General features: G+C 38.4%; 1 protein-coding gene across 1 annotated transcript in view; it reads right to left on the minus strand.

Moving 5' to 3' along the window:
* The window catches only part of Ppp1r12a (protein phosphatase 1, regulatory subunit 12A), a 114,031-nt gene extending 101,225 nt beyond the window's left edge, over positions 1–12,806 (minus strand). Inside the window, exon 1 of the mRNA XM_013018758.1 lies at positions 12,343–12,806. Coding sequence (XP_012874212.1) covers positions 12,343–12,579 — 237 coding nt within the window. The 5' untranslated portion in view covers positions 12,580–12,806. The remainder of the gene's footprint in view (positions 1–12,342) is intronic.
* Positions 12,807–13,786: the final 980 nt, after the last annotated feature.

The following is a 13,786-nucleotide window of genomic DNA, read 5'->3' on the forward strand; positions in this document are numbered from 1 at the left end:
AAAAAAAAAAAAAAAAAAGTAGCTATACATCTTCCACCAACAGTGTAGGAGTAGTCCAACTTCTCCGTAACTTAGTCAATATTAGTCAACACTTAATTTATCAATACTTTTTATTATAGTTGTTCTAGTGGGTGAGAGATTAATATCCCACTTTAGCTCTGAACTGATTTCCTGATGGCTAAATCACTTCATTTTAATGTTGGTATTTATTTTACTCAACTATGTATCCTCCTTAACACCAATAATGTCTGGTATAGAGTAGGCCTTTAGTATTTGTTAAATGAATATATAAATGCCATCACGTATTTGAAAGTATGTTGAGCATGTCAGAGGAAACTATATGAAAGAAGTGAAGAAGAAATCAGCAGATGACTCTAAGATTTTAATTTAGTTTATAAATGACTAATATAACTAAAAATAAAATATAAAAAAGCAGCATGCTGTTGGCTCACTTCTATAATCCTACTACTCAGGAGGCTGAGATCTGAGGATCGCAGTTCAAAGTCAGCCTGGGCAGGAAAGTCAGCGAGGCTCTTAGTTCCAATTAATCACCAAAAAAGCTGGAAGTAAAGTTGTGGCCCAGGTAGTAGAGTGCTAGGACACACACACAGACACACACACACACACAGACAGACAGACACACACACACACACACTCTCTCTCTCTCTCTTACACACACACACACACACACACACACACACACACACACACACACACACACAGAGCCGAGATGGTTCACACCTGGAATCTCAGCTATTCTTCTCTAGAGGAGATCTAGAGAATCACAGTTCAAGGAAAGCCCCAGACAAAAATCAGAAGGACCTATCTGAAAAATGACTAAAGCAAAAAAGGGCTAGGACATGGATGAAAAGGCAAAGCACTTGTGTAGCAAGTAAAAAGCTCTGAACTCAAACCCAAGTTCATACATACCCTACAAGAAAAATAAAAGGAAAAACAATTCTATAAAAATAAGAAACAACTGAAACTACATGAATGAATGAGATAGAAAAATAAAATACACGAAGCTTTGGAATATTCATCTCTAAGAAAGAAATAGATTAAAAATGCAAATTGTACAATACTATTCAGGAAACACATCCAGGTTACCAACTAAGTTGGCTTCCAAGTTGCCTTTCTTAACACTCTGGGTTAAACAACTCCAATAAACACTTTTGTCTCAACAGGTACACTGGTTCAACCCTTTCAAATGGAAGGCAGAAGTTGGAGGATAGCAGCCCAAGGTCAGCCTGAGCAAAAGGAAGTTTGCAAGACTCCAACTTGGTCAATGGCTAGGTACAGTGGTGTATGCACATCTGTCATCTTCGGCAACATGGAGAAGCACAAAAAGGACTGCAGTCCAGATTAGCTTCAACATAAAGCAAATCCTTACCTTACCTAAAAGTAAGCAATGTAAAAAGGGGCTGGACCTGAGGGTCAAGGGGTAAAGCACCTGCCTGGAAAGTACAAAGCCCAAATAATCTAATAATCTCTAATAATCAACCAAATAACAACCTTTCATTTCACCCTTTTATCACTTGCATTTAATAAAATGTCATCATTTATTTACATTGCCACATCAAGTAAATTGTGTGCTACATGCAGGCAAAGGCCTGTTTTTAGAAAGTAGTAATGTGTTAAGCAAATGATGATCTATCTATTGCATAATGAGTTAATCTTTAGTTCAAAACTCTAGAGTGAAATGCATCAAATCAATTTAAATGCATACATACACAGGCAGTAATATATGAGCTATAGGGGATGACATCATGGCAAGAATTTAACAGATGGGTTTCAGAAGAATTTCAAGGTTAATTTCCATATTTGAAATACTATAAACTTTACTGAAAATGTCTTTTTATTTTTTTTTATTTTTTTATTTTTTTGCCGGTCATGGGGCCTGAACTCTAGGTCTGGGCGCTGTCCCTCAGCTCTTCAGCTCAAGGCTAGCGCTTTACCACTGGAGCCACAGCACCACTTCCAGCTTTTTCTGTTTATGTGGTGCTGAGGAATCGAACCCAGGGCCTCATGCTTGCAAGGCATGCACTCTACTGCTGAGCCACCTTCCCAGCCCCTGAAAATGTCTTTTTATAAACAAACACTGAAACACAGTATCATTTTGAGCAAACTATATAAAAAAAAATCCCAAGAATGTAATGGAATGACTCAGAAAAGAGGTACATGGTACAATATTCACCTAAAGTGCCATGAGAAAGTGGAAAATACATTAGGTGTTCATCATAAGACTAGAAAACTTTTTGTATATTTAGTACCACATAAATATTATGTAAACCTTGGAAGGTAACATGTATTAATACTAATTTATATAGTATGAGTATTTAAAAAATTAAAGGCTGTAAACCAAAAAATTAAGTATGACCCTATTTACAGAAAATTACGTATCTGTATACAGATATACACTGGAGTAAAACCAGAGTTTTAGGTGTAGTTACCTCTGGTCCTTCAGACAGCATTAAATTTCTTTTATAGTTTTCTATGATACTGAAATGAAATAATGAGTACCTTTAAAAATTTATCTGTTTATTTGGAATAACACATAAAATAATAAACAAACTTGAAACTAATCTTTGTTTAAAAATAAACAGGAAAGGGAAGACTATATAAAAGCCAAAGCAGACACTGAAAATTTAATAACCACTTATAGCATTTCCATTCATAAGGTAGACATTTTATTGTAAAAGGTGATAGTTAAGAAAAGTTTATCACAATAAACACTTAAAAAGCAAAAACATGCCAAGAACGGGTGGCTTGTTCCTGTAATCCTAAACTACTCAGGAGGCTGAGATCTGAGAATTAGGAGTCTAAGACAGCCCAGGCAGGAAAGTCTGTGAGACTCTTAGCACCAATTAATCACCAAAAAACTGAAAGTGGCTTAAATGGTAAAGAGCTTTGAGCAAAAAAGCTAAGCGACAGTGCCCAGGAACTGAGTTCAAGCCTGAGGATCAGCACAACAACAAAGCAAAAACACCTGATGTGAAGTTTTGATGTAAATTGTTCCATGTACTTCAAAAGATAACGTCATCTGTTCAAAAGTTTTAAGAAAAGCTGTATAAATAACATTTTATAACTATCTAAAATAATTTTAAGATGATCCAAAATAATTTTAAGGCATACACACACACACACACACACACACTTTGGTGTGCTTATTATAAAATAAAGGTAGTTGTGTTAGTGTGTATATAAATAGATATATTAACAGTGCATGAAAATCTACTTTTCTATATGGTTACTAACCTTTGACAAGGTATCAATTCACACCTCACAATTGAATCTCCTTTGTACTACATGGTACTCAAGAAAACTGATACAAATCTCTACAATCTTAAGGTTTCAGCTCAATAGAATTTAACAAGCTAAAGTTCAAGCCTTTTTTTTTAATAGCTGTAATACTAAGTACACATACTATACTTAAATAGATTACTAAAAAGGTGACAGCTGAGGAATGCTTTCACTTCTTTCCATGGTTTCTAGTGAATGACATTTCAGAAATGCCTATATAACACATGACAACAAGGAATGTCTCCACCCATGAGACTGTTTGAGTCAAGCAAGCACTTAGGGCAATAAACAGGGAACTCAAGTTTACCTTTTTATGGTTAGCCAGCACAACAATAAAAAGATAAGCAACCAAAAAACTAAAGTCAGAAAATACTGGCATGCAGTAATCTATAGTGAAAAGTATTTAGAAAAGACAGTGATTAAAATGGCTAGAATGCAATTATTGATTCTAATGTTATGAATTCCTTTACTAAACCAACACCAAGATTCGTTTAAAGAAATTTATTTGTAATACAAATTATATAAATTAAGCAAAATTTTACTTTTATTGGTAATATATTCCATTTCAAAAGTGAATCTAAAATCTTGGCATTTTTACTGTAATAATACTTAAAAGCTATTGTCAAATGCATTTTTGTTGGGATATTTTATATGCTTGTGATTGATTACATTTACCATCACTTTGCTTTTTATGAACTCTGTTCAAAAAATTATATCATATTCAATTTTAAGTCAATAAACTTATTAAAATGAGATATCAAAGTAAAAATTAAAGAAAAATGAATCAAAGTATCTGCTAAGGAATTCACAATTTGGTCTAGAGTTAAAATATACTAGCAAGTAGCAAATAGTAAGTGTCAAATTTGTGGCTTAAATAGTAAGAGAATCACTGTGTACTCCACTGGTCAAGTAAGTTCACATTTAGTGCTTTAAACTATGCCATATAGAAATATGCTGGAAAAATACATTCCAGAACATGGTAACATGCAAACACTTACAAGAGTATAAATATGGAAATAAAAGTTCTTAAAGAAGTTTTTCATCAATACTCTGAGTCCATCCAATTTTTTTTTTGTTCTTACTAAATGACCAAGGGCTGCACTGTTAATATTCTGAGACTCTAGTCTGTTATCATCCCAACGCTATCAAACCTCTCAAGTGTGGACAGGGACTCCTCTATGGTATCTGCTTACCCAAGGCTGTTTCTACTCTCATGAAAGAGCACGAGGATAATCCAACAAGTGAGTACCAATTGTCCTTTAGGTGGACACTACATCCTTTTGCTATGAAAATATTTTTCTAAAAAATTTTAGAATTTCATTTTTCTGATTCATTTTTATTAGAACCTATTAATTGTACACATAATTATATTGTATCTTAATACTTGTATGAATGTACTACATTCATCTATCTCATCCTCTTTTATCTGCTTTGCCCTTCTTCCTAATAGTTTACTGCTACTTTTGTCTTGTTTGCTTTAAATCTAGATTCTGCAGGTGAGAAGAATATGGGATACCTGCCTTTTTGAGTCTGGCTCATTTCCATTAACTTAATGAGCACTTTCCTACAAATGACATAACTTTACTCTTCTTTATAGCTAAATAAAACTTCATTGTACATATATACTACATTTTCATCTAGAATGATTCCATAGCTTTTCTGTGGTAAATAGTACTGAAAAAAATGGATATACAACTATGACTTAGATTTCTTTAGTTTATAAGGTAGTTTTTCTTTCAGAGTGTTCTTTTTTGGTTGGTATTAAGGACTGAACTCATGGTCTCATACTAGCTTGCTACAGAGATACTCTACCACCTGAACCATGCTACCAGTCTTTTTTACACTGAGATAGGGTGTCACTTTATGTCCAGGCTTGCTTGGACCACAATCCTCTCTCCTATCATGCTTCCCAGCATTGCTGGGATGATTGGTATGCAACATAGCAAAATGTCATTCATTGGCTGAGATAAAAGTCTTACTAACAGTATGTATATACAGATTTCTTTTTCTGGAATCTTTGCCAGCATTTGTTGTTTTCTTAATGACAGACATAGTGTTTCAGATGAGATAGATTCTCAATGGTATGACTGTGATTAGTATTTCCTTAATGGTTGAAGATGGTGAACATTTTTTCTTGTATTCCTCAGTCACGTATACTTCTTTATAGAGCTGTTGTTTGAACTCATTTGCCCACTTATTAATTAGTTTAAGGCTTAATTTTTTTTAATTCTGTATACATTCAGAATATTAATTCCGTCAGATAAAGAGCTGATAAAGATTATCACCCATCTCTATGGTGCCTATCTTGATAATTGGTTTTAATTTGATACAATCCCTTATGTCAACTCTTGTCATTATGTCCTGAGCTAGGAAAATCTTAATTAGAAAGTCACTGCCTATAACTTTACATATTTTCTGTATGTTTCTTTCTAGTAGAAAGTCTACCAATAATTTTATTGCATAGTTGATGTATGATTCGTGACTGTCCTTTATTTGAATACTACATCTTTTAGTTGTTATAATATCCTTTATATGAAATGATGATAGTATCAGTTTATCAAGTTATTTGTTTTTAATGCTCTTATTGGACAAAATAATTGAAATAAAAATTGACTGGCCCATGAGATATAACATTTAGAGAATAAATGAAGGGCAATAAATAAGTCCTTTTACATTTTTACCAAGAAGAAAAAGAATTCTGCCTGTTCCAACTATGCCTCAAATATAACTTGGTTAAAATTTGTAAACCAATTTAGGGAATGGGCTATTCTCATAACCTTCCTAATCAAAGGGTCCAAACTAAAACCAACATGATTAACATAAAAAGTTCATTTTTCAAAACCTCAAGTCATATCAGATAACTGTATTAGCACTTCAAGCACTGTCTCAAGTCCTATTTATAAACATCAATCAATCACAGGATAGAAAATAAATTCTAGAGTTTACATTCTAGAATGGGTGAGACATTAAAAAAGGCGTTTTCTTTTTTTCTAATATCCAGTAAAATGAGCTTATCTATTATTTGTCTCTAAAAATGAACATGTACATGAAAATTTTAATAAGTATATAAAACACCTAATGGAGTAATATGAGTAATACTTATTAGAATAAAGAAAAACTAAACTCTATTTTCTGAAAAATGATGTGGTTTTGTTGTCACTTCCTTCTTGCAACTTTCCAAAGCACTGATCAAATAAATATTTACATAATGGGCAGTCAAAAACGATTTTCAGATTTCTAAAATTTAGTACAATTTCAAATCCTAAGACTAATTTATAGTACTACTATATTTCAATTACCATAGAAAGATCTTAAAATTGATTTGAACATCAAGTGATATGCAAGGAAACCCTCCAACTACTAGTCACCAACACAGTGACTGATTTAGGAATGTTAACTTCTTCAGAATTAAAAAAAAATACACCTAGTGTAGACCTTGAGCTCTGGACTGCCATTCTAGGTCTGCCATTCATTATGTTGAGACCATAAGCAAGAGAAAAACTATGCTAGGAAAATTAAATCATACTGTTTCTTTTCATGCCAGTCCTTTTGCTCAAGGGTAGAACTCTACCACTTGAGCCAGAGTACCACTTTAGGCTTTTTCTAAGTAGTTACCGAAGGTAAGAATCTCATGGACTTTTCTGCCTGGGCTGGCTTCAAACAGTGTCCCTCAGATCTCAGCCTCCTAAGGAACTATATTACAGGTGTGAGCCACCAGTGTCTGATGCAAACAGTACTATTTCTAAAAGCATTTCTTTTCTAAAAAAGCAGTGATCTACTTACTGAAGATCAAAACAGAATAAACTTAATACAACAGTCCTCAATTCCTTCAATAGGCATACCAAAATGCTCACATTCTCTTAGGATTGTGGAGTCCAACAAGCTTTCAAAAAGTATGAGGTTAATTTCTTTTTTTTTTTTCCCCCGCAGAGACAGAGACAACAACAACATCATCAACAACAACAAATTCAGGAAGTGTCAGGGTAATAACATGTTACAGAAGAATAAAAGGTATTTTCTAAAAATCCTTAAGTAATGGTACTTTCTTATGTAAACACTATATGTAAAACCTAAGGAAGGAATAATGGAAAAAATTTCCTGTCTTCTATTGAGTGCTATACTAGAAAATGCTCAGTCACAGCTTGCAAATCACACTATAGCTAAAGCACATGAAAGATGGTGTTGATTATGACACTTCAAAGTCAGACCACAAAACTGTTGCCAGGAAGCAAAAAAGCAGCAACTAAAGAGAAATCAGCAGTATGGGCACTGCTCCTCTACCAGCATACTCCTTATATGGCTAGGGTTGTCCGTTTACTTGTCAGAAGTGAGGTGACAGTATGGAGTTGGGAATTAGTCTAATTGGGTTTTTAAAAATGGATTTATGATGATGCCAAAAGCCTTATTATATCCTAAAAACACCATTTTAATATTATACATTTGACCCAATAGGTTCTTCCAAAGCCTTAACATTTTCTAAGTTTGCAACTATAAATTCAATGTTTTTTTAAAACAAATTCATCATAAATAGCAATTAAACTTCTTTCTTTTTTTGGGGGGGGGGGGGGGGTCCAGTCGTGGGGCCTGAACTCTGGACCTGGGCGTTATCCCTCAGCTCTTCAGCTCAAGGCTAGTGCTCTACCACTTGAGCCACAGCGCCACTTCCGGCTTTTTTCTTTTTGCTTATGTGGTGCTGAGGAATCCAACCTAGGGCCTCAAGCATGCAAGGCAAGCGCTCTACCACTGAGCCACCTTCCCAGCCCCTAAACTTATTTCTTAGCAAGCAAATGAAAATTAATTGATTCTGAACTCAGGGCTTTGAGCCTGTTAGGCAGGTGTTCTACCACCTGAGTCATACCCTCAGCCTTGTGATTTCCTGGTTATTTTGGAGATGGAATCTAAAGAACTTTTTCTGCCTATGCTGGCCTCAAACCTCAGTCCTCAATCTCCTGCATAGCTAGCGTCACAGGGTAACAGGGGTTTCTAATCTTTAACTTTTTTTTTATCTTAAGACTTCCTTTTACTGACAAGTCACATATTTTACAAAGATGCTTCAAATGGCTCTCTTAGAAGTTATAAAAATCTGTTTTAAAAACAGGATGATTTAACATGTCTGTCAGGTTGAAAAGTAGGAAATTACAAAACTATTAAAACTGTAATAGAACATGTACCTAATTCAATATTGGATTCCCTATGGACCTATCTCAGGCTTTTATAATGGCTCAAATGGTGTTTCATTTTTTCCCATGTAACCAAAATTTAAATTGCATTAAGGTTTTGAAATAGAATTAAGGTTTTTAAATAGGTTAGTACTTAGAATTTTTAAACTATGAAGATATTAAAAACATGCCGAGACTCTATAACAAAATCTATAACAATGTTACATTTATTTCACAAACACAAGTTCTATATGTGCAAGAACAATATTCTAAGTATCTGCATATGAAGGTTTCCAAGATGTATACACAGGTAACTATGAAATAAAAAATAAAATTCAACGAACAGTGAGCTAGACTCTGGAAATGTGAATGATTGGGTCTTTATTCTCCCAGTTTGAACACAGACTTCAGTAGAGAATGGCCAAATACTACAGTTTTTATACAATTTGAAAGATCAGAAAGATCCTTTTTGTTGGCAATTGAGTCAAGTTTTAAAGAATGACTAGAACTAGTGGTCAACTAAAACATGGCTACTGGTTAGAAATTAAAATACAAATACAAACTGTTTTAATCCTTAATTTAAGAGGAGAGACACAAAGTGGTAAAATTTGTTGGAATATAATTGGAAATCACTATGTAAGCCAGAATAATACAGAGTGAGAATAGAAATAGGCAAAGTATTACTATAGCATAAGGATAAAAATAATAACAGTAGGAGACAAGGAAAAGATACAAATATAATTCTGAAGAATCTGAAATTGGAGATACACACAGAGGAAATAGTAACTAGAAGGTTTAACTTGATTAGAGAGGTGAAAGTGGTATTAATGAGCAGAGATGTTTTGTTTCTTATTCAATTAAAATACATTTCTGACTGATTTAAAACTATCAACTGCATTAGCATTCCGATAGAAAAATAGGATCTATCATATATATTCATCTCATGTAATATTATATACAAAATATGTTGACAAAAGATTTTATAATAAAACATATAAAAGAGATTTAAAAACTAAGTTATAACATACAAACCTAAGTTTGAAAGGCAAGACTCCTTTGAAGACACCACAAAAGTTAATGTACATACAGTAAATGTTATGCTGTTGTAAGGAGTGAATTTGTATTTAAATATGCTAAATATGTTAAAATGCAGATATATAATCACAGGTAGTTACAATATCAGAAGCTAATGAAAATTGCACTCTAGGCCTCAATTTTAGGGAAAAAATAATTGGTTTCATATGTTGACTTTGTACAGTTCTCCAGCTGAAAGAAGGAAAAAAAGGTAGTCTAGAGATTCATGTAACCAAAAAAAAATATTTCTTCTATAGATGGCATTTCTATAGGATGGTTGTAAACTGAATATTTTTTCATGACATATAGAGAGACCATTCAACCAGTGAATAAAAGTTTAAATATAAACTACATTAAAAATGTAAAGACAGTACTAGGTTAAAAAGCGTAAAGGCTACAGTTTTCCAAAACTTTCCTAATAATAAGATTTAGGACACTAAATTGAAAACTAAAAAAGAAAAAGTGGAATAAATTTTCAAAACTATGAACCAATACATAATTTAGTAAAAACATTTAGTTTTTCTATGATCCTGCTAGAGATTAAGTTAAAAAAAACTATTAAAGGCCTATTCAACAAATCAGGTCATTTTAGTACCAAGTATTTTATACAAACAGCATTTCTTAAAAATTAAAAGTCTGTGGTTCTTAAAAAGTCTTTTGTTACCTTTCATTATCTAGTGTTCTGTATTTCTGCAAATGAACTACTTGTTCTAACAGTTACAACTGAAAAAAAATATGAGACAAGTGTGGAGAAAATTTAATAAAAAATTTCAATGCTCATCTTTTAGAGATTCTGACTTCACAGATTTAAGAAATGTACAGATAAAGCTTACAAAAAGGTCTAATGTAAATATCCACCTTCTCCAAACTAACCAGTGAATTCAGTTACTCAAAAAGACTCTAGTTAGGTCTGATAATTCCTGCAACAGGTACAATTGAAAGGGGGGGGGGGACTTAAGTCCTATTACACGTCATTGTCTTGTATCACCTGAACAACTATTATATTCACATCAAAAATCATTTGATAATTTTCTCTTCCTCCAAGCCAACACAATTGGATTCCTCCACAACAGTGGCAACCAATTTTTAAAAAACATGTTGACAAAAATCGTTATTTAATTATTCTGACATCAGACATAAAATTACGAATCAGTTTCATACAAAAACATGTTAATTACAAAGAAAGATGAACATTTTTTCATCACATACATACTACCATTTTTGATGCCCAAAGTCACTTTCATTCTCAACATAGTACTTTTACCATCAAGTTATACTAGGCTTTAAAACAAACTTCCGCCGAATAAAGTTCGCTACACATTATAGGACCACACTATATTCTCATTGATGTGATTCTGAATTCCAGATTTGTCCTGCCATTTGTCAATCATTTCGATCCTACCAGGCAACTTTGTAAACAAAGGCTCCATGCCAAGCTTGATATAATTTGATTAAATAAAACTTAAAATGGTCATCACACAAACAGGAAGCAGTCAAAGGAAAGGTGCCAATGTACTCATCCCTTTTAAAGCGGCATCAAGTTAATATTCGTAAAAATAGAAAGCCTAAAATTTCAACCCACCAAACTAGTTTGCTACTCAAAATAAGGCTACCATCCTGCACATTCCATCAAGGCAAGTGTGAAGTATCTAGTGAGTCTTTTCACTGTAAGGAGGTTTACTAGTAATCCTAAATCTCCAATAAGAAAAAGGGCAGAGTCTCATGTCACCTATCACCATCACTTATAAATTGCTTTTTATGCACAACCGTACGGGTTGTGTTGCTTTTGGCCTGTTAAAGGCAAAGCAACATTATCTCTCGATTGCCAATAGTTTCTCCTTATTTGGCTAACATTGAGAGATCCCAATCAGACTACTATAAAACTTTAACATGCACAAAGCATCCATTTTGAGAAAAGTCGGTGGCGACCAGCTTTCTTTTTCCTGTCTTTTCTTGTTTTCCCACCCCAAAAAGAAAAAAGTTGGGGGTTTGATAACCGGCTTTCAGGCTCTGCACGGCATTTGTTCTTTCTGGCCCTAGGTGCACACCCCAGGACTTAGACGGAGCCCGCGGATCTCTGACACTGCGGCAAACCCTACGGTCGCCGTCCCGAGGTGGGCACGTCCTTAGGGAACTCCTTTGCCCTCAACACCACCATCCTCTCCCTTTTCAGCCGGCGCAGACCAGCTAATTACACCCCATTCTCCCCTCCCCGGTGACCAAGAGTAATAAAGGAGAAAACAGGAAATCGTTCGCTCGGGGCTCTCGGCTTGGGTCTCTGGATTACTATTATTATCCTCATCATTGGTAATCAAGACCTGAAAAAAGTACCACAAACGCGCTGCCCACCTAACAAGCTAAAGGGGGTCCATCTGCCCAAGCGTCTCTCAAGCGAGCTCCTGGCTAAGTCTTTCTCTTTCAAGACTCCCCCAAATAGATCATTGACACCGTGCCCCCCCCCGGCACAACCACGACACTCCTCCCGGTCTTGACCCCAAACACCAGACACATATCCACAAATGGCTCGGGGGGGGGTCCCCCAAGACGCCCACAGTCCCCTTCTCCCCCCCCGCCCGTACACCCCGGAAATCACCCAGCTCCCAACTCCGACAGCAACTGGTCAGAAGGGGGCCTCCAGCCCAGCGCCCTCCCGCCCTCCCTCCCGCCCTCCCTCCCGGGAAGCCGCCCCCTCACCGCCGAGCCGGGAGTCTCTCTCTCGCCGCCCCCAGCTTCAGGAAGACCACCTTCCCCCACCCTACACCCCCCATCCTCGGGTCTGGGATCGAGACCCAGCGGCGGGCGCACAGACCTGATGGAGGGCAGTGAGTCCGTCCACATTGGCGTAATTGATGTCGGCGCCGCGGTGCAGCAGCTTGAGGACCTCGTCCGTGTCGCCGCTGGAGCAAGCAGCCAGGAAGACGGCGCCATCGTCGAACTTCACCTTGGTCTTCTGACGCTTCACCACGGGAGGCTCGAGGTCCGTCTCGGAGCCGATCCAGCGCTTCAGCTGCTCGTTCCGCTTCTGCTTCGCGTCCGCCATCTTCATCCCCTCTCCGGCCGCCGGGTCTTCTTATCGCGAGGGGGAGGGGAAGGGAGGGGAGGCGGGGAGGGAAGAGAGGGGAGGCCGGGGGGTGTGTGACTGTCTCGATGAGTGCGGGCCCGACCGGGGCTGGGAACCGGGAGGAGACGCTCGAGACTTCCAGTATCCCACAGAGCACTGGGGCGGCGCGCCCGGGCCCCGCGGACCTCCCCGTCCTACCACAGAAACCCTCCCGCCCCTCGGCGCGGCCGCTCGTCACTGGCGGCTCCTCTAACGTAACTTCGCGAGATCCGGGAAGGGAGTCGCCCTTCGGCTCCAGTGCGCACGCGCCCTAGGAGCTCGGGGGTGAGCCCCGCCCCCAGGAAGAAGCCTTGGCGAGCTGCGGCGGAGGCGGGCGGGCGGGCGAGCGAGCGGCCCGGCCACCGGAGGGAAGCGGGTGTGGCCCCGGCCGCCGGGGTTGCGCGGGGCGGGACGGGACCAACCTGGAAGGGAGGAGACCGGGGGAGGAAGGTTGTCCTTGCAGGACTTGAAGGCTCCCCCCCGCAAGAGGCCGGCAGCCAGAGCTGCGAAGGTTCTTGCGGGGCCCGCGGCGGCCTTAGCGTTGGCGGAGGCCTTTCCTCTCGGTTGCGGTCTTAGACTGGAATGGAGGGTGGAGAGGTCGCGAGTTGGGGTGTTTTGCGGTTGCTCTTTCCCAGGAACGTGGGAAGGGACGGCAGGGGCGGAGGGGGGGGCGGCGGCCGCTCGGCCCTGGAGACGTTTTTCAAAGTGGAGGTGGTTGGGCCCAGTTCCCCGGGTGACCCACCCTGGGCCCGGGGTTGGCCTGCGGTGGTCGGGGGGGGGGTCTTTCCTCTGGAGCTCGCTTGCTCGTCACTGCGATGCCCCCCCCCTTCCCCTCACGCCGGGTTTGAGTCCTCGTCCACTTCCTCCAGTGCTGGGAGCCTGTGGGACACTCACCCGTGAGCGTCGCTCGGGCTCGTTAACTGGTCCTGACCTTTTAAGGGATTTCTAGTTCCCAACTCCATTGCTTGCTAAGGAGCGAAGACCCAACTGCTTCTAGAATTCAGAAGGAATGTTAATAAAGGGAATTAACTCAACCACTACTTAGCGCATACCTCTTTCATAAGCCGAGACTTACTAGGCACTGACCGTGCAGTGTTTTAACCACCTCTTGAATTCTTAGGCCGAGGAAGGTATGTGTGTGACGACACCCCCC

This window comes from Dipodomys ordii, unplaced genomic scaffold, assembly GCF_000151885.1.
Source record: "Dipodomys ordii isolate 6190 unplaced genomic scaffold, Dord_2.0 Scaffold3, whole genome shotgun sequence".
Lineage (NCBI taxonomy): Eukaryota > Metazoa > Chordata > Mammalia > Rodentia > Heteromyidae > Dipodomys > Dipodomys ordii.